The 21,587-nt window shown below is 31.6% G+C and overlaps 3 protein-coding genes across 3 annotated transcripts; 1 reads left to right on the top strand and 2 right to left on the bottom strand.

Moving 5' to 3' along the window:
* Positions 1–770: 770 nt before the first annotated feature.
* On the bottom strand, positions 771–4,943 carry LOC119607728. The gene is made up of 5 exons (XM_037961811.1): positions 4,927–4,943; positions 4,679–4,867; positions 3,928–4,613; positions 3,639–3,860; positions 771–1,290 (listed from the first exon to the last, which is right to left on the bottom strand). The coding sequence occupies exons 3-5, from the start codon at positions 4,298–4,300 to the stop codon at positions 1,106–1,108; spliced, it is 780 nt and encodes a 259-aa protein (XP_037817739.1). The 5' UTR covers positions 4,301–4,613; positions 4,679–4,867; positions 4,927–4,943; the 3' UTR covers positions 771–1,105.
* A 2,147-nt stretch (positions 4,944–7,090) lies between these two features.
* LOC119607726 (cytochrome c oxidase assembly protein COX18, mitochondrial) lies at positions 7,091–8,621 on the bottom strand. The gene is made up of 3 exons (XM_037961809.1): positions 7,961–8,621; positions 7,617–7,892; positions 7,091–7,551 (listed from the first exon to the last, which is right to left on the bottom strand). Exons 1-3 carry the CDS (start codon positions 8,492–8,494, stop codon positions 7,195–7,197), a joined length of 1,167 nt encoding a protein of 388 aa, XP_037817737.1. The 5' UTR covers positions 8,495–8,621; the 3' UTR covers positions 7,091–7,194.
* Positions 8,622–10,765: 2,144 nt separating this feature from the next.
* Positions 10,766–19,284, top strand: LOC119607725 (F-box only protein 33). Its single transcript, XM_037961808.1, has 8 exons — positions 10,766–11,025; positions 11,607–12,141; positions 15,937–16,092; positions 16,164–16,268; positions 16,332–16,836; positions 16,905–16,979; positions 18,426–18,662; positions 18,729–19,284. The coding sequence occupies exons 2-8, from the start codon at positions 12,005–12,007 to the stop codon at positions 18,867–18,869; spliced, it is 1,356 nt and encodes a 451-aa protein (XP_037817736.1). The 5' UTR covers positions 10,766–11,025; positions 11,607–12,004; the 3' UTR covers positions 18,870–19,284.
* The last annotated feature ends 2,303 nt before the right edge of the window (positions 19,285–21,587 follow it).

The raw sequence follows: 21,587 nt of genomic DNA on the forward strand, positions 1-21,587 counted from the left end.
TCTAGTTCAGTTCTAGTTCAGTTCTAGTTCAGTTCTAGTTCAGTTCTAGTTCAGTTCTAGTTCAGTTCTAGTTCTTCTAGTTCAGTTCTAGTTCAGTTCTAGTTCAGTTCTAGTTCAGTTCTAGTTCAGTTCTAGTTCAGTTCTAGTTCAGTTCTAGTTCAGTTCTAGTTCAGTTCTAGTTCAGTTCTAGTTCAGTTCTAGTTCAGTTCTAGTTCAGTTCTAGTTCAGTTCTAGTTCAGTTCTAGTTCAGTTCTAGTTCAGTTCTAGTTCAGTTCTAGTTCAGTTCTAGTTCAGTTCTAGTTCAGTTCTAGTTCAGTTCTAGTTCAGTTCTAGTTCGGTTCTTGTTCAGTTCTAGTTCAGTTACAATTCAGTTCTAGTTCAGTTCTAGCTCGGTTCTACTTCAGTTACATTTCAGTTCTAGTTCAGTATATACATATTTAACACGTTAAGAAAGCAATCTTCACTTTTCTTAAATGCGGTATTGGAGAATTTCAGGGATATACAATTTTTACTTTTACATAATTTTTTAAACCATATCGTCCGGCAAACAAATATCAAGTGTATATATGTATATGCTTGGGAGAGAGCATTTCTATTTCTTATCACTTTATACAGACATAAAATGAATTTATTTATTTACTTTTTTATTCATTTATTTATTTTCGGTGGCGCAAGTAAATACGACATAAACCAACCTTACAAACTAATTTGTTGATAAGAAAGATGCATTTCAATTATTATTTTTTTAATGTTTAAAAAAAATGTACATATGTATATCATTTTATTTTCAGTGACTTCTACATTTAATTGTATGTACTTACTCCTAAGTGCATATATTTAAATAACTCTTGACTCCAAAAAAAATGTTATTATGTTTTTAAATAAACAATTACTCAGAATGTCAAATAAGATTAAAATAAGACAAATATTAAATAAACTATACAAATAATTAACATATAAGTATTTTATGAAAAAAGAACAATATAACATTGCTATCATGTAAATAAAGCATTTCAGAAATAACAATTAATCAGAAACAGTTAGGAACTAAATAAGATTGTATATTTCATTTATCTAATCATTATAAATTTGATATGTAGCCCTATTACTCTTCAATTTCGTTGGAGTCATTAATACATTTGCGGGATTCTAAATCAAAAAATTTATTTTTTGGACACCATCGAACAAGCAGTTTCCCATCTGAGCAAAGAATAAATTTATGCCAATTTGTAGGATGTGGATAAGTCTTGTTACCTTTTGGTTCACAATATACGCCCAAGGTATTTTTATCTGAAAGTGACATGTTTATGTTCCATAAATACTTTATTTAAAAGTGAAAAGTTATATTCCGTAAATCTTAAAATTATAAATAATAAATTTCTAGTTTATTTCCAGTTCAGTTCTAGTTCAGTTCTAGTTCAGTTCTAGTTCAGTTCTGTTCAGTTCTAGTTCAGTTCTAGTTCAGTTCTAGTTCAGTTCTAGTTCAGTTCTAGTTCAGTTCTAGTTCAGTTCTAGTTAGTTCTAGTTCAGTTCTAGTTCAGTTCTAGTTCAGTTCTAGTTCATTCTAGTTCAGTTCTAGTTCAGTTCTAGTTCAGTTTCTAGTTCAGTTCTAGTTCAGTTCTAGTTCAGTTAGTTCAGTTCTAGTTCAGTTCTAGTTCAGTTCTAGTTCAGTTCTAGTTCAGTTCTAGTTCAGTTCTAGTTCAGTTCTAGTTCAGTTCTAGTTCAGTTCTAGTTCAGTTCTAGTTCAGTTCTAGTTCAGTTCTAGTTCAGTTCTAGTTCAGTTCTAGTTCAGTTCTAGTTCAGTTCTAGTTCAGTTCTAGTTCAGTTCTAGTTCAGTTCTAGTTCAGTTCTAGTTCAGTTCTAGTTCAGTTCTAGTTCAGTTCTAGTTCAGTTCTAGTTCAGTTAGTTCTAGTTCAGTTCTAGTTCAGTTCTAGTTCAGTTCTAGTTCAGTTCTAGTTCAGTTCTAGTTCAGTTCTAGTTCAGTTCTAGTTCAGTTCTCTAGTTCAGTTCTAGTTCAGTTCTAGTTCAGTTCTAGTTCAGTTCTAGTTCAGTTCTAGTTCAGTTCTAGTTCAGTTCTAGTTCAGTTCTAGTTCAGTTCTAGTTCAGTTCTAGTTCAGTTTCTAGTTCAGTTCTAGTTCAGTTCTAGTTCAGTTCTAGTTCAGTTCTAGTTCAGTTCTAGTTCAGTTCTAGTTCAGTTCTAGTTCAGTTCTAGTTCAGTTCTAGTTCAGTTCTAGTTCAGTTCTAGTTCAGTTTAGTTCAGTTCTAGTTCAGTTCTAGTTCAGTTCTAGTTCAGTTCTAGTTCAGTTCTAGTTCAGTTCTAGTTCAGTTCTAGTTCAGTTCTAGTTCAGTTCTAGTTCTACTAGTTCTTCTAGTTCAGTTCTAGTTCAGTTCTAGTTCAGTTCTAGTTCAGTTCAGTTCAGTTCTAGTTCAGTTCAGTTAGTTCAGTTCTAGTTCAGTTCAGTTCTAGTTCAGTTCTAGTTCAGTTCTAGTTCAGTTCCAGTTCAGTTCTAGTTCAGTTCTAGTTCAGTTCTAGTTCAGTTCTAGTTCAGTTCTAGTTCAGTTCTAGTTCAGTTCTAGTTCAGTTCTAGTTCAGTTCTAGTTCAGTTCTAGTTCAGTTCTAGTTCAGTTCTAGTTCAGTTCTAGTTCAGTTCTAGTTCAGTTCTAGTTCAGTTTAGTTCAGTTCTAGTTCAGTTCTAGTTCAGTTCTAGTTCAGTTCTAGTTCAGTTCTAGTTCAGTTCTAGTTCAGTTCTAGTTCAGTTCTAGTTCAGTTCTAGTTCAGTTCTAGTTCAGTTCTAGTTCAGTTCTAGTTCAGTTCTAGTTCAGTTCTAGTTCAGTTCTAGTTCAGTTCTAGTTCAGTTCTAGTTCAGTTCTAGTTCAGTTCTAGTTCAGTTCTAGTTCAGTTCTAGTTCAGTTCTAGTTCAGTTCTAGTTCAGTTCTAGTTCAGTTCTAGTTCAGTTCTAGTTCAGTTCTAGTTCAGTTCTAGTTCAGTTCTAGTTCAGTTCTAGTTCAGTTCTAGTTCAGTTCTAGTTCAGTTCTAGTTCAGTTCTAGTTCAGTTCTAGTTCAGTTCTAGTTCAGTTCTAGTTCAGTTCTAGTTCAGTTCTAGTTCAGTTCTAGTTCAGTTCTAGTTCAGTTCTAGTTCAGTTCTAGTTCAGCTTCTAGTTCAGTTTCTAGTTCAGTTCTAGTTCAGTTCTAGTTCAGTTCTAGTTCAGTTCTAGTTCAGTTCTAGTTCAGTTCTATTCATTCTAGTTCAGTTATAGTGTCAGTTCAGTTCTAGTCAGTTCTAGTTCAGTTCTAGTTCAGTTATAGTTCAGTTATAGTTCAGTTCTAGTTCAGTTCTAGTTCAGTTCTAGTTCAGTTCTAGTTCCGTTCTAGTTCAGTTCTAGTTCAGTTCTAGTTCAGTTCTAGTTCAGTTCTGGTTCAGTTCTAGTTCAGTTCTAGTTCAGTTCTAGTTCAGTTCTAGTTCAGTTCTAGATCAGTTCTAGTTCAGTTCTAGTTCAGTTCTAGTTCAGTTCTAGTTCAGTTCTAGTTCAGTTTCTAGTTCAGTTCTAGATCAGTTCTAGTTCAGATCTAGTTCAGTTCTAGATCGTTCTAGTTCAGTTCTAGTTCAGTTCTAGTTAATTTAAAAATTAAAAAGTACCTTCCGAATTTTCATTATTTTCTATGCACTCCACATGATATTGGTCCTTCAGCTCACTCTTTAAGCCACAGGTCCCTTTATGAAAATTGAAAACATTGCCAATAGGACAGTTTCTTATATTGGTGCCAAAAGGAGAACATATTATGTATTTGTCACAATAAAAAGGATGTATAAAAGTACCATCTAAATCTTTAGGACATTTTAGGAAAGTAGAACCATCTTCTTTTGAAAAAGAAAAAAAAATAATAAATTTCTTAAACAATTTCATCTATAATTTTGACAAACTTACTCGTTCGTATTTCAACTTTTGATTTGTCAGTGTTATTGTTCCCAGTAGGTGGCAACATTTTAAACAAATTAGTTTCGTTTCTTTCACAAAATTTTGTAAAAATGTTATAAACATAACCGGTAAAACAGGTTTTCTCATATAATCGCCCATAAACACATTTCAAATATTTCTGATTATTAAATGGATGTGGATATAATCCAAATAACTCTATTGGACAGTCGATGGTATCATTGTACTTGGCAGGACCATTTGTATAAATTGGTTTAGTTGTTGGTAAAGCGACATGATCGCCATGTGGTACCTGCTCTTCAGGTAAGCAGGTACCTTGGCTGATACTAAATACTTCCAAGGGATCACAGTCTAGTACTTTCATCTGGCCCCAAACACATTTTATATATTTTCTGGGAGTATATGGATACAAATATTTACCTCTCTTATCAAGAGGACATCCATGTAAAAATTTATATAGATCATTATTGTCTAAATTCTCGAATTGTGGTTTATGAACTGATACACATTTTCCTTTTGTGGTACTAAAATTTTTACCGTAAGGACAATTTTTTATAAAGGTTTTTGCTGGTACACATTTATGTAATAGTAATTATCAAAAGGATATGGATATAGTCCATTTGACAGCTGAGAACATAAAATATCACTTGCATTATTTCCAGATAATTGAGGTGCATCTGAAAAATATATTGTATGTATGTATGTTCTTTAAAAGAAATTGAAATTTGAAATGTTAACTTACTGCAATTGGTTGTATTCCAGTAGTCACATTCTGCTCTATGGTTCTGCTTGCAAAATAATCGATATTTATCGAATGCTGTGCCATAAGCACATTTTTTACATAACATATTCCGTTAGAAACAAAAAATAAACTTTTGACAGTCCCCCACGAAAGGATGACTTGAAGAAATTGTGTCATTTGGACAAGACTCTAAAGGAAAAAGGTAAGATTTTTAGTTAAAAATATCTTTCTTCTAGAAATAAAATTACCTTTTTGCTCGTCATGATGACTACAAATTAATTGCTAAAATAAAGAAGGAAAAAATAAATTATTATGTTATACATATGTATGTATTATTAGCGGTAACTTAAGCCCTAACATATTTTTCTTTTTACGGCAGACCATTTTCAAAACCTCAAATTTTCGATCAACAGAGAACATTTTGGGAAATAAAACATCCTATTTCTTATAGAGAAATGTTTCAAAAATTAACTTTTGAAAAGAAACTGTTAAATCTTTCTTTTAGGTAGTCAGTTTTAGGTAGTCAGTTAGTTAGTTAGTTAGTTAGTTAGTTAGTTAGTTAGTTAGTTAGTTAGTTAGTTAGTTAGTTAGTTAGTTAGTTTCGTTAGTTTCGTTAGTTTTAGTTAGTTAGTTTAGTTAGTTAGTTCGTTAGTTAGTTAGTTTAGTTAGTTAGTTCGTTCGTTTTAGTTAGTTCGTTCGTTCGTTCGTTCGTCGTTCGTTCGTTCGTTTTCGTTCGTTTTCGTTCGTTCGTTCGTTCGTTCGTTCGTTGTTCGTTCGTTCGTTCGTTCGTTCGTTCGTTCGTTCGTTTCGTTCGTTCGTTCGTTCGTTCGTTCGTTTCGTTCGTTCGTTCTTCGTTCGTTCGTTTCGTTCGTTTCGTTCGTTCGTTGTTCGTTCGTTTCGTTCGTTCTTCGTTCGTTCGTTCGTTCGTTCGTTCGTTTTCGTTCGTTCGTTCGTTCGTTCGTTAGTTCGTTCGTTCGTTTTCGTTCGTTCGTTCGTTCGTTCGTTCGTTCGTTTCGTTCGTTTTCGTTCGTTCGTTCGTTCGTTCGTTCGTTCGTTCGTTCGTTCGTTCGTTCGTTCGTTCGTTCGTTCGTTCGTTCGTTCGTTCGTTCGTTCGTTCGTTCGTTCGTTTCGTTCGTTCGTTCGTTTCTTCGTTCGTTCGTTCGTTCGTTCTTCGTTCGTTCGTTCGTTCGTTCGTTCGTTCGTTCGTTCTTGTTCGTTCGTTCGTTCGTTCTTTCGTTCGTTCGTTTCGTTCGTTCGTTCGTTGTTCGTTTTTTTTCGTTCGTTTTCGTTGTTCGTTCGTTGTCTTTCGTTTCGTTCGTTCGTTCGTTCTTTCGTTCGTTTTTTCGTTTCGTTCGTTCTTTCGTTCGTTCGTTCTTTCGTTCGTTCGTTCGTTCGTTCGTTCGTTCTTCGTTTTCGTTCGTTTCGTTCGTTCGTTCTTTCGTTCGTTCGTTCGTTCGTTCGTTCGCCCTCCCTCCTTTTTCCCTCCCCCCCCCATTTCTCCCCGGTTCCCGCCCTCCCCTTTTCTTTTCCCGCTTTCATCTCTCCCGCTTTTCCCGTCCGAGCACCGTTTACTTCGCGCCCCCCCCTGACCTAGTAATTCCCCCCGGTATCCCTTACCTTGTGTGGTTCTTTAAATAATGAACTCAGACACAGTTATTTTTTTGTTTATTGTTTACACTTAATATGACAACTACTAACCGCTTTCATTAGAATTATATTAAATATTATTAATTTATAAAATAAAAATGAATTCTTCATTTTCTTTTAAGTTAAAACGAACCGTATTGATAGCAAAACACTCTTCAAATGATTTATATTTTCCATGGAATTCAAAGTATATGTCATAAATCTTTTGCATTAGATAATTTAATCTTTAATAATAAAACATATACATATACATACATATGAAATATGTATATGAATATATGAGAGATCTGCTAATAAGTATATCTGAAATAATTTCCATATTAATATCGCAACAAATCTTAACACTTCTCTACAAATTAAGTATTTTGAAAACACAAACTATTTGCTTATGAATATTCCAAAACTTCTTAACCCAAAAATTTAAGCCTTTTCTCAAAGTCAAATGAAAATTATAAACTTTTAATTTAATAATCGTAGCAAAAATATACTTTTTATAATTGTCTTTTGTAATAGTTTTAAAAATACTTTACGACTATTATTGTTTCATTTATATCCGGTTAATCATATTGTTAAACGTTATAAAAACTGCTTGTTTGTCATTAAAAATTGCAGGCTCAGTTTTTCTATTTGCGAATGCATTTGAAATTGTTTGTTGTTTTCAATGTTTGTTGAAAATAGACACTTTTCTAATTTATATTAAATTGAACGTTTTGTTGTTTTTGAATGGTTTTGTTTTTCAATATTAAAAATTGGCGAAAATTTAAATTATAATTTAAAAATATTTTATTAGTCAATAACAATTTTTTAAAGTTCTCACACTAAACCTATAAAAAAAGCAACTGCATATCTTGTAACTCGATTATTGTCTTTCATTTTCTTTTAATTCCCGTGGTCGGTTTAGTTTCCGATAATTTCTCAACAACTTTGACTTCCTCCACCGGCAGTTTTTCCAAACCGACACGTTGTTTCATTTTCGACCACAAATGTTCATAGGGATTTTCCAGTTCACTTTGTGTCTTGGGTATACCAAAAGCTCGCTTAACTTGTGGCGAGGCCAGCAAAAGATTTTGCACTAAACCATAGGAACTAGATGCTACCCAATAGACAGTAAGGGCAGAAGGTACAGAGCAGGCAACAGGGACCATAACAAGACTAAGGCCACGAAAAACATTTGTTATGATATTGTGAAAACGTGTGGCGGGTCGTGTACGCATCATGGATTGCATCTGTTTTAAATAAAAAAAAAATATTAATTCATTTTTAACAAATTTTATTTGCTCAAAAATCATACCTCTATAATTCCCAAATTTATAAGACCTAAAGTAACAGGTAATATATAGGAGCTATCGACTTCAGTTAAATTCGGTATCCAACCAAAACCTCCAATAGTCAATTCGGTAGCTACTATTTGCGCTTGCAGTGAAGTGGGATCAGGCATCAAGCTAACCATATTACGCAATGCCATAGATTGAAAAATCCACAAGGGTATTTGACCCCATAAAACAATAAAAGTTTTGGCAGGATGACAGTTATCTCTCACCACCAATTTGTTCCATTGTTTACGAATCTGGTAATTATTAATATATACTATTCAGAATCATTTTCATTGCACGCATACATACATAAATCACTTACAGATCTTTGGTAAACTATTTTGGTTTGTTTTTCGGTCCATTTAAACTTTCTCATGGCCATGGCAGCTTCTTTTTTCAACTCCTCTACAATGGCCGGCATTTCTAGAGAGATTTTTTCTATTCTGGCAGTTATTTTATGTTGATATATGGTCAGAGGTAATGTTACTACCGAACGAAATAGAAATGTTGTTGCAATTATCGAGGCCCACCATGGTAAACCGGTAAAATCGTGTATTTCTATTAGACCCTGTTGCACGTATGCCACCGGCGTGCTAGTCGACAGAGACTGATAAAAACTGGCAAAGAAACCAGGATCAAGGGGAGCTGTAGTGGCAGCAGCTGCCGCAGTAGAATTAAAACGTAATGGTAATTTGTTTAACTGCCTTTTGTTCGTCTCCTGCCTGTGAATTTTGTATTGTTGCGTCGCACAACCAAAATTACGCTTAAACATTGCCCCAACATGATTTACTTCCGCGACATTATTTACGGGTATCAATTTTAAAGATTTTATTGATGATTTAAGTAAGTGATTCATTTTTTAGAGAATCTCAACACAATTCAGTTTAAGTTTAATTCATAATTATAATAAAAAGTGTTTAAATAACAACTGTTTGCCAATATGTAATATTACGGAAGATAAACCCAAAACAAAAAACAGCTGTTCGCAGTGATGAAAATTTTTATATTAATTTGACAGCAACAACAGGGTGTCCTAGATAATAGAAAACTTAAATCGTTGCCATACTAGCAAAATAATGATTTTTTTTGCCCCCATCATGTTATTAATAAGGGTTCTATAGGGTTCTATAGTTGAAACGAAAAGTCGACTTTTCGACTTTTTGCATTTAGTTAAAAGTCGACTTTTCGACCTTTCGACTTTTTCCATTTTATGAAAAGTCGATTTTTCGACTTTTCGACCTTTTTCATTTATTTAAAAGTTGACTTTTAGACTTTTCGACTTTTAGTATTTTATAAATGGTCGACTTTTCGACTTTTTCCGACTTCTCGACTTTTTCCGACTTTTTTCGACTTTTCGACTTTTTTCGACCTTTCCACTTTTTTCGACTTTTCGACTTTTTCCGACATTTTTCAACTTTTCGACTTTTCGATTTTTTACGACTTTTTGACTATTTTCGACTTATTTCGACTTTTTTCGACTATTTTTTACTTTTTTCGAGTTTTTCCGACTATTTTAGAGTTTTGACCTCTCTTCCACTTTTTTAAAATTTTCGACTATTTTCGACTTTTCGACTTTTCGACTTTTTTCGACTTTTTTCGACTTTTCGACTTTTGTCGACTTTCCGACTTTTCGACTTTTTTCGACTTTTATTTACAAAGTCGACTTTTCGACTTTTTTCATAAACGATAGTCGAGTTATCGACCTTTTTGGAACAAAATAGTCGACTTCGACTTTTCGACTTTTTTCGACAAAAAGTCGATTGTTCGATTATTCGAAAGTCGATTTATAGAACCCGGTTCTATAGTTGAATCGAAAAGTCGACTTTTCGACATTTTTATTTAGTTAAAAGTCGACTTTTCGACTTTTTGCATTTTATGAAATGTCGATTTTTCGACTTTTTTCATTTAATTAAAAGTCGACTTTTAAACTTTTCGACTATAAGTATTTTATAAATAGTCGACTTTTTGACTATTTTCGACTTTTTTTTTTGACTTTTTTCGAGTTTTTCCGACTATTTTAGAATTTTTGACTTTTTTTCCACATTTTTAAAATTTTCGACTATTTTTTAAATTTTTCTACAATTTTCGAGTTTTCGACTTTTCGACTTTTCCGGCTTTCTTCGACATTTTCCGAGTTTTCGACTTTTCGAATTTTTTCGACTTATCGACTTTTCGACTTTCAGACTTTTCGATTTTTTCGACTTTTATTAACAAAGTCGACTTTTCGACTTTTTTCACAGACGATAGTCGAGTTATCGACTTTTTTGGAACAGAATAGTCGACTTCGACTTTTCGACAAAAAGTCGATTATTCGAAAGTCGATTTATAGAACCCTATTATTAACGTTTTATTAACACAATGAGTTTAAACTAGGTTTCTATAGTTGAAACGAAAAGTCGAATTTTCGACTTTTTGCATTTAGTTAAAAGTCGACTTTTCGATTTTTTGCATTTAGTTAAAAGTCGACTTTTAGACTTTTCGTCTTTTAGTATTTTATAAATAGTCGAATTTTCGACTTTTTCCGACTTTCTCTGACTTTTTTCGACTTTTCGATTTTTTGATTTCTTTCAACTCTTTTTTTTTTGTTAGGAAAAGTTGACTTTTGGAAATTTTTTTTGAATAATTTTAACGTCCATACCTTGAGTAAAATGTTTAATACATAGTTGTAGAATGTGTTTTTTATAGAAATTTGAAATTAAGAAAACGTTACAGTTTTTCGCAAATAATTAGAGTGGCATCTTTGTGTTATTTTCGAAATTCCAATGATGACAACAGGTTAGTTCACGTACTATAATTTTTTATATACATAAATACGTAACACCCAGTTATAATGAACAGCGACATATGATAGGTAGGATGCCAGATATTTTTCCCCCAAAAATTAAAAATAATTACTGAATTACACTTTTTAAGAAACTTTTGTACATTAATAGATGTGAAATAATGTTGTACTAAACATGTAGTATGTTATTCTATAATGTAGTATGACTCCTAAGCTTGAATGTTAAAAACAGTTAAATAATAAAAAAAACGTCATCCATAAATTACAATTGTGTTTTCCCAAATTTATGTAAAATCCCCTAATATGGCATTCCTAAACATATGGATAAATAATTCAGTTGTTTTTGTTGCTCACCTAGTTGTTAAAACAAAAAGCAAGAAAATATTGTGCAGTGTATACAAAAGACAAGTGAAGAAGAAAAACGAACAAAATTGGAAGAAGACATTTTTCTTTCAATTCGGTAATTTAACAGTAAATAATTGCAATTAATTATATATTTTTTAACTAGCAAAAGAATTCTAAAATAATGAAAATATAGAAATATAAGAAAATAAATCAAATATTTTGTTGACAAAATATTTAAACAAATAAAACTGAAATGAAAGGTGAGCAAAAGTATATGGATGAAAAAAAAAGGAAAATTACAACAAGAAATACAAATTTTTCTATTAGTTTTTTCTGTGTTTGAGAGATACTAACAAAATTTTTAGTGATTTTATTTTGTAATTTTAAAATAATTGATTTTTTTATGAAAAATTTTGACAAATTTCATTTCTTTGTGTTCTTTAACTACGAAAAAACAACGAAAATTTGCATACATTACAAAAACAACAACTACAACGTATTGTCTCATTATTTATTGTTGGTGGGGCTGTTGGACATATTTAATTTTTTTTTCATATTGTTGCTGCTGTTTCAATTTTTGCACACCAATACTACTACAAAAATAATATAAAAACAAACAAAATAAAACAACAACAACTTTAACTGTGACGTTAAACATTTGTTGGAAAAACTGTCAACGTTTTTGCTGCTGCCTGCTTGTCGATTTGTTGTTATTTTGTCTTTATTTTCATAACTTGCTGACTTGTTACTACACCAACAACTATATTACATGACAATTGCGTATTGGAACATTAATATTACATGGGACTCCATTTTTTAATTCTATTTTGAAACACAATAGATTAAACCTGCCTGCAACATACAAGGAAGCGTATTAAAGCAAAAGAAAACAGTTTAACTTTGCCAATATAAGTGCAGCTGCTGATTAATTATTTATATATAAATATAATTAATATATTTAACAACGTCATTTTCTAACTAAAACGTATAAAAAACGAGAAAATTTTAAGCAATTTATAGCAGAAAGTGAAAAAAAAAACGGAATTTGTGCAGAGGGCAAAAGTTACACTTAAACACTCCATTACCACTAAGTGGTTTGGTTGGTTGGTTGATTGTTGTCTGAAGCAAACAAATTTCCCTGGAATCCTTCCTTGTTGGAATTTACTGCTTCCTTTCTATCCCATCTACTGTTTTACATATATTTTTTTACGTTTGTTAACCTGTTTGCCTAGAGTGGATATGAATTGTACATTGACAAGATGGGGAGAGTTACCATCATTGGTATTGGGCCAGATTTACGAATATTTAGAACCTCATGATCGCCTTAATGCCAGTCAAACGTGCAGACATTGGCGCAGCGTTTTATTTCAAAAGAGGTAAGTTTATTATTGATTATTTTAAATTAAATAGTTTTATATTATATTCGCACATTGGTATCTACACTCAGACTATATTTCAGTTTATTTGTAGGCCAAACTATTGTCTATCTAAAGATTAGACTTTAGTTATTAAGCTATTATCAAGACTGTAGTCATCCAGCTATAGAAAAGGATATATTCATCAGGCTATAGTCCAGACTATATCAAGCTATAGTACAGACCCTATTTATCAAGCTATAGTCCAGACTATAGACATTAAGCATACATACAGACTATATTCATCTAGCTATAATCCAGATTATATCAAACTATAGTCATCAAGCTATAGTCCTAAGTATTGTTATCAAGCTATAGTCCAGACTATAGACATTGAGCATACATACAGTCTATATTCATCTAGCTATAATCCAGACTATATCAAATTATAGTTATCAAGCTATTATATATACTTTATTCATCAAGCTATAGTGTAGATTATATATTGATCAAGCTATAGTCCAGACTATAGGCATCAGGATTTAGTACAGACTATGTTCAAGATATAGTCCGCCAAAGTTTATAATCTGAAATCTTTTTCGGAATTTTCTTATTCAAAGAGAATCGACAAGATTCCCTTAAGCAACGTAACAGTATCCCATCCGAATTAATGTCTTTCTATGATAGCAGATCTATGATATATGATCTATGATATGCTGATCAATTTAAATGAATTTTTAAGAAATTCTACTGTCAACTTTATGGATTTAAGTTAGTTTGAGGCTTTTTTGATGTTATAATCTCCCGCAGATGATCCATCTCGTGATCCTGTCAATCTAATGGTTAAAGCAGTTGAAGTAGCACCATATTTTGGCCTGGATTCTGCATAAATGTATAAACTTAACTGCTACGACAAAAATAACCTAAGTTTAACCCTAATATAATCCATCCTATGTTTTGATTATACATAAATCAACTATATCTCATTAACGAATAGCACCAAGAGTCAATAAATTATTTTGAGTTTCATGTTCTTTGACACCGTGTCTCTTCTTTTAAAGTTCTGATAATAATTGGTCTGCTTAAATGCGATTTCTTTTAGTAAATTTCCGTTACCACCCTAATGAACATTGTTTTCCATCAGCAAGTTTATTTATTCTAGTACTCAGTATGTATTTATAAAAAAATATATGCTGATAAAGATAAACTCAATGATGATGATATCGTTAAGAGGTGGATGCTAAATATAATCATAAAAACAATGTTGCTGTTTTAAAACAAAAACAGCAAAAAATAGAAGGAAAAACAATGAGGCATGCATCATGGTACAGGGGGTACTTACACTACATGCACATACAAAAGCAAATAAGTGAAAGTGTGCACATATGGTCAATTAATATTGTATAATTTAAATAAGAAAATGTTTTCAATTAGACTAACTCAATTAATTGAGTTAATATAAGTATAATTAGAAAATTTATATATTTTTTTTTTTTTAATTTAAATATTTTATAACGCAAAACGTTAGCTTTTATAAATTCAATTTAAGATTTTTAAAAAAGTTGAATGAAATTATCTTAATAGCAATATTAATATGCGCATTACTTTTTTTCTTGTTTTAGATATTTAAATGTTTTTAATTTATTGTTTTTATGCCAACATTTTAACCATTGTCTCAAAAGCTGCCTTTAAAACAAAAGACATAAATATTGTGGTTTAAAAAGATTAGTTTAGGTTTTTTACTTCTAGAACAGCTGATTGAGAAATCATCATCTACTAACTAGTTTATGGCTTTTTTTTCAGTGGTTTCCTATTCACGTTTCATACACTGACTGCACTTTGTCTGTTGGACTAATGATGATGTTGTTTATGCCAAATATTTATGGTGGTTTATATTGTATATCATGTACTATATATGTATATAGGAGGTTTTTTTCTTTATTTGTTTGTTTATTTTATTCAAGGCCAAATTTGTTTTTGTTATAATTTCTTTTTATTTCAAATGTTCGTCAATTAAAATAATTTAATGTATTTTGCTATACGTCATTTGTTAACCCATTTTATGCGAATTCAAGAGATTTTTTTAAAGGAATGGAATGTTTTCTTGGATTAAAATGAAATTATGAATCGTTTACAAGAATCTCTTTAAAATTTAACATTATCATCAAATATCATGCTAATTGCCTTCTGATAGAATCCCAAGCCGGCCAACTTTGTCCTTCCATTGAGAGCCATCCGTGTAGCAACGGATTCCTACGTTTATTCACTCTTATGTTCCGCTTGACCAAGGCATTCAAACTGGGATCAGCGTTTCAAAGTTTCCGAAATGTTCTGTGTCTGGTATGCGATCGGACATGTCCGATGATTATGTGTAGCCTTCCAATGTGTTAAGTATACATTGATGACGTGTTCTATAGTCACTCTTGGCCAGTTCGCCTAAAGTTATGAGACGTTCGGTGGGTGAAATATCTAGCAACGTTTCTAGAGCCTTGGTTGACGTAGTACTAATAGCACCACTTCTACCCATGCAGCATGTACGCACACTTTTTGTCCAATGAAGTCCACCAGATTATTAAAGCATAAGCTAGAATTGGTCTAATTACTCTTTAATAAATCCTGTGTCATAGTAGGATTAAGACCGCATTTCATGCCTATGGTTCTCCAACATAGCGCCGATGTGTCTTGTTGATCCTATCCATTTTAATTTCCGGTCAAGCATTACACCTTAGTACTTAAAACTCTATCACCGGTATCTTCTTGCCCAGGAAACAGGGTTCGTTATACTTGGAAATTTTTGTCTTTCTTGTGAAAAGACAGATTTTAGTCTTCGCCGGGTTATCATTGAGGCTTCTCAGTTGAGGCCAACTCATGGCCGTATTCAGCTCTTCTACACAAGTAATTTGGATCCTTTCTTCTTTGAAGTAATACGACATAGTCGGCATAGCAGACAGGTCTAAATCCTTTCTCGGTTAGGGTTCGTAGGAGGCTATTAATTGTGGTATCTCGGAGTAAAGGTGACAAAATGCCACCCTGTAGTGTACCGCGAAATACCCTTTTCTTCATAGTTATATCGTACATCTCGCAGCTTAACCATCTGTTCCCTAGCATGTAGTTGATCCAGTTACGGAACACCCGGTCAACATAAAACTGGTTTAAGGATTAGATAAGAGTATCAGTGTGCACGTTAATGAAGGCGTCTTCGATGTCAATGTATACCGCCAGGGAATTTACCGATATAGGGGACAACTTCGTTTAACTCGGATTCCAGCGAACGTCGCTTTACTTTGGTCTTTGTCTGGTATACAACTTTTAACCATACTATCGACTATCCGTTCCAAGGTTTTAAGGTCGATAGCTTGATTTTCCTGGTTTGGGTTTAACTATTACCCTTGTATCCTGCAGTTTGCTATCGAGGAATTTACCGATATAGGGGACAACTTCGTTTAACTCGGATTCCAGCGAACGTCGCTTTACTTTGGTCTTTGTCTGGTATACAACTTTTAACCATACTATCGACTATCCGTTCCAAGGTTTTAAGGTCGATAGCTTGATTTTCCTGGTTTGGGTATAACTATTACCCTTGTATCCTGCCATTTAATTGGGGTATAAGTCAATATCAAGCATTGACAGATGTACATAGATAAATTTCGGTTGGATATGAGAATTTCTTTTTTAAGTTTTGTCATTACCAAAGATTTTATTACAGAAGCTTGAAATTGTTTTAAATTTTAATTCATTTTAATTTAAATCTCTTTTTATACTTTTCTTATATTTGATTGGAAGCTTAAATAATCCTACTTTTTCATATTTTTACAGATTTTTCCTTAATTCTAAATTTAAACTACATATTGACAACGATCGTCAGTGCAAATTCTTTCGCCATACTTTATACAATCTGACGAACGAGCTAATTATTATTTTCGATTTCATAAATGTTTTCCATATTGAAAAAATACGACGCATCTTATACAAGTAAGTTTTAATAATTAATAATACAATTTAAAAAAAATATATTTTTTAAAACAAATTTATATTCTCTACAGAGTTGCACGATGTGATAGTTTACAAGGTTTACGTTTTCAAACAAACAATGTGGGTCTAACACCACCCGGTGATATAAGTGAAGAGAGTCTAGTCGATATTGAACAGTAAGTAATAATATTTGTTAAAGAATATATATAATTAAATATATCTTAATCATCAACTTTCAGACTCTTTGTTGAACCATTAAAAATATTTTTAAATCGCAAGAAAACCGCCTGTAAAATATTGGACTTAGGTGCAATTGAAGCTTTAACTTATTATGGTTTAGATTTCCTAAAATCTTTGAGCCGGCCTCAAGAATTAAACGAACTAACATTGGCCTCCATCAAATACGATCCTAGTCATTATCCCATGTTCGCCATGGAGAATACACTATTGCAAAAATGTTCATCGCTACAAGTACTTTCGCTCGATTACGATACGCTCAACGAAGAACTGTTGCATACATTAAAAGTTTTACCGCTGAAGAAATTTTTAATATGTGTTCACGGTTTGGATCGTCATCATCCTGGTATATCGGAGAGAGCATGGTCGGAATTTTCAGCAAATTTTAATAATATCGATTTGATTGTAACGCTGATTTATGCCTTCGAAGCTGTTGAAGTCTTGCAAATGCGTATCTTAAGACAAAATATGCCCATAACACATTTGCGTGTATTATTCTGTGATTATGTGAGTTTTAGAGTTGAAAATATAAAGTTGATGGAGTCTCTTTAATTTGAATATGTTTTTATTTTCAGATGAATGTTGATGCATTGGAATGGATTTCTTTAAATAATAGCCGCACTTTGAAAAGTATACAATGGATTGATTCCGTAAGTTATAAGTTTTAGTTCAACATTTTTCACTAAAATAAAAATTCACCAAAAAAGTTTCACTCAATATTTCACCAAATTTTTCACTAAAAATTTAGAACATTTTTCAGATATTTCTTTCTCAAAATATTCAATAACTAATGAAAATAATTATAGAAATTGTTTTAGTGAAAAACAATTTCACCCTTTACATTTAGCAAATTTTTTACAAACAAATTTCGCCATATTTTTGGAATCATTTCACCAAAGTTTTCACTACGATTTAAGAAAGTTACTCCACTAATATGTTTTCTATAATATTCACTTTGCAATTTTAACTAAATTTTGTTACAAAAAATATTTCACCAAATTTTTTCACGAACAATTTCACTAATTTATGAAAATTTCATATTGAAATTAGTTTTTTTAACTTTCACCAATTTCAATTCACTAAATTGTTTGTATTCAAAAAAATTATTTAAATTCCACAAAATTTTTCACTAAAAAATTCAAAATTGTTTTCTATAATATTATTTTACGTTAAAAATTCACTATATATTTTCATTCAAAATTCACCATTTTTAGGATTATTAAATTTTTTCACTAAAAATTTCACCAAATTTTTTCACTAAAAATTTCACCAAATTTTTTCACTAAAAATTTCACCAAATTTTTTCACTACAAAATTTCACCGAATTTATTCATCAAAAAATTTTTTCACTAAAATTTTTTCACAAAAAATTTTTTCACTAAAAAATTTCACCAATTTTTTTCACAAAAAATTTCACCATATTTTTTTACTAAAAATTTTTATCAAATTTTTTCACTAAAAATTTTTATAAAATTTTTTCACTAAAAAATTTCACCAAATTTTTTCACTAAAAAATTTTATCAAATTTTTTTACTAAAAATTTACCACTTTTTTTACTAAAAAAGTTTACCAAATTTATTCACTAAAAATTTCACCAAATTTTTTTACTAAAATAATTTCACGAAATTTTTCCAAAATTTTACCATATTTTAAAAAAAAAAATTCAAATTTTTACAATAAAAAATATTTCGCCTAATTTTCTTGACTACAAAATTGCCATAAATTATTTCACTAAAAAATTTCACAAAAAAATTTCACAAAATTTTTACATACAAATTTTCACCAAATTTTACACTAAAAACTTTCACCAAATTTTACACCAAAAACTTTCACCAAATTTTTTACTAAAAAAAATTCACCAAATTTTTTACTAAAAAAATTTCACCAAATTTTTTCACAAAAAAATTTCGCCAAATTTTTCCAAATTTTTTTCACTAAAAAAATGTGACAAAAATTTCACAAAATTTTTCCACAAAAAAAAATTATCAAATTTTTAACTAAAAAATTTCATTAAAAATATAAAATGTAAATTCAACCAAAATTTTTTTCATTCCAAAATTATTATTAATTTCTTGCATTATTACGACTACATTCAGGCCTGCAAACATTCCGATAAAAATATTATGGACTTATTTTTACGCTCCGGACAAGATCCCTTTATAATGATGTCTTGGCGTTGCAAGAATTTAGAAGAAATTGTCATACACGGTTATGTTTTGGATCCCCATAACATTGTTGGCATTTCTCGTTTACGTGGCCGTACCTTAAAACATTTAGAGGTATCAATGATTGATAATGCTCCCACTGAAGCCAACATCGATTCCTTTATAGAAGTGAGTACTTTAACAGATAAATGAATTAATCATATTTATCATAATCATAATTAATCATATTTATAGGAAATCAATACTTTGTTGGGCCAAAAATGGGAACCTTCAAATCTCAATAATATGCATCCAGCACTCGGCTATATGCCCGTAGCAGATGATGTACGTGATGAATATGTCTTCGATCTCATACGACGTGATATTTCCAATTAAAACTGGAAACAAATATAAAAAAACTCAAAATCCATAAACAAATTTTACACTTTTTAAGGAAAATTTGTTAAATCAAACTTTTTTTGATTAAGCGCAGTACACACACACACACAAAAGCAAAAAACAACAACAACTACAGCAACTAACATTAAATTAACTTTGCAATATTTTTTAATTATTAAGTGAAAATCCCCTTAAAAAAGCAAAAAAAAAACATCACTTCAAACTTAAACAACAAAACACACAAACTAAATAAACTAAAAGTCATGCCAAGTAAATCAAATCAACAACAACAACCAACGATTTTTTGTCATCATCATCATTTAATTCATCATATTAAATTAAGCAGCGGGATTTGCAGCAGCCGTCATTATACTACATTACAATGATGTTGGGTAAATATGTATGTTTAAATGTATGTATTTTTTTTAATAAGAAATTTCTGCATGACAGTGATATAATTAATCTATAGATGAAAATTAATTTTTTTTTTATTTTATATAATTTTACGTTTATTTTTTATTATAATTTTTTTATATGGGTTATAACTATATGATATCTTTTTTAAATGTCCTTTATACAAACAGCAAAAACAAATCTTAAAACAATTTTAAGAAATTATTATATAACTTTTAATTTAAATATAAAAAAAACTTTAGTTTGAAATTTACTTTCATTGATGGCCATTAGCGACAAAAGCAAATTACAATACTGAACTGAAAACAACTAAAACAAAAGAGAAATTTTTAAATAAGAAAAACAAAAACAAAAATATGCCAAATTTTATTAAAACATTTAGAGCAAAAATTTTGATTTAATTTAAACATATTAAATTTATTTTTAAATATAAACTTTTAAGGATTGTTTTGTGGTTTGGAAAAGTTAATATTTGAGATCATCATATTTGTATTGTAGTAAATTTTACTTAGAAACATTATGCTAAAATATCCATAGTTATATAAAGTATGAAAACGCTGTAGAAAGTGTTATTAGTAACCCTTCATTGTTTGAGGAACCAATAATCGTTCCTTTGCAAGGTCTTTACTAGTTCTTTAACAACTCCATTTCCTTCAAAAGAAGCCTTTACTTAGAAGGGTTCTTTAATATTTAATACAAAAGAGCCATAATAGAACTAGTTTAGTTTAAAAGAGTTGTATACCAAAAAGGTATACATCCACCCGGAGACCCAAGAGTATCGATCCATTGTGATTCCCTTTAAAGGAACAAAAAATAAACAGAAAGAAGATAGACCCTTTCCTAATAGAGAAAGAATATTGATAGTATTGGAAGGGAATACTACGAGGTCCGACCCAAAAAGGTTCCTATTGCACAGTGTCCGGTTATCACTTCTACTAGAATTCTAATAGTATATTGTTTGTCTTGGCATTCAACTTCGGCCATAAGGCCATCCTACTGTGCTAGGATTGGTTAGAGGAGTTTCTGAATTAATCGGAGATTAGCCTGTAGTAGTTGGAGATCTGACCATTGTCTGGCCAGTTCGTGTGCAATCTCATTACCCTGGATATAACAGTGCTCTGGAACCCAACACAACCGAATAGTATACATCCCAGATAGCACACTGATATCACACCTATAGCACCCCTGCAGCTACTTACTAATCTGGAATAAACTACATGACATTACAAGGCCTTAAGTGCTGCCTGACTAATGTGTGTCTTTATCAGTACCATAGCTTACGAATCGCTAAGATCTCTGCCTGTAAAGTACTACATTCATCCCGAAGTCTATATGACACCTTTATATCGCAATCTACTAAATAAACTCCAGCAACTGTGCCGGATTCAATTTTGGATCTATCAATGAAGATTGCACACCCTTTAAACAAAACTTCACATCCCATCCATGTGTCTCTACTTGGAAACTCTATTGGGGTGTAACACCGAAGTCTAGTTTCGTAACAAAATGATCAGAGAAACATTCCGTAATCCCTTCACTCCATGTTAGACAGACCTCGTACAAGATCTTAGTGTGACCCACCCTCTGAAGTCTTACTAAATATGACTCATAGAGTCTCAGTAAGTTCCTAGTCGCCATACTCTCAACAGACGGAAACACGCCTGTTGTCGTTAACATCATACTCGGCCAAAGATTGTCAACTCAACGACAGTTGTATAAACCGAAAGTATCCGGTTCGAAGAATCAATTGTTGTGGGAATGATGACGTCCCTATTTGGGTAGCATACAACCGTTGACATCCTACATCAAACTGTTTATTTAACATCACTGTGTGTTCCTAGACTGGGAGAACCTTCGTTTCCTCATGTAGTTGGAATTCTGAGGTGGTTTGAAAGTGCTGCCGGTTAGCGCTTTTAGAACTTTGCTTTTACCTCGTGATTGCAGTATCATGAGCTGAGGAAGTATAATATAGACTATCAAAGGTACCCCCAAAATGTTTGAGTGATGCACAGTCGAAATTGACGCTCCCTGTTGTTGTTGTTGTAATATCTAAAACTATACATACATTAATCTAGTTGGGGTGTTCTACATCAATGTCCAGGCCTAAAAATTGGGTTACTTCAACTGGATGCGTCCATAAATCTATTGGACGGAGTGAAGTAGGGTTGGCTGGGCAGTTGATTGTGTGGTGGGTATCATGGGGACCCTGACCACATGCAAGACATTCGTTGGTAACGGCACGGTCAATACGTGACCAGTAGGCATTGAGCCTGTTGCTCCATCCTGATCATAGTTGTGTGC

The sequence above is a fragment of the Lucilia sericata genome, unplaced genomic scaffold (genome assembly GCF_015586225.1).
Source record: "Lucilia sericata isolate MDLA Ls3-8-SP2 unplaced genomic scaffold, ASM1558622v1 Contig000738F_arrow, whole genome shotgun sequence".
In the NCBI taxonomy this organism is placed as follows: Eukaryota; Metazoa; Arthropoda; class Insecta; order Diptera; family Calliphoridae; genus Lucilia; species Lucilia sericata.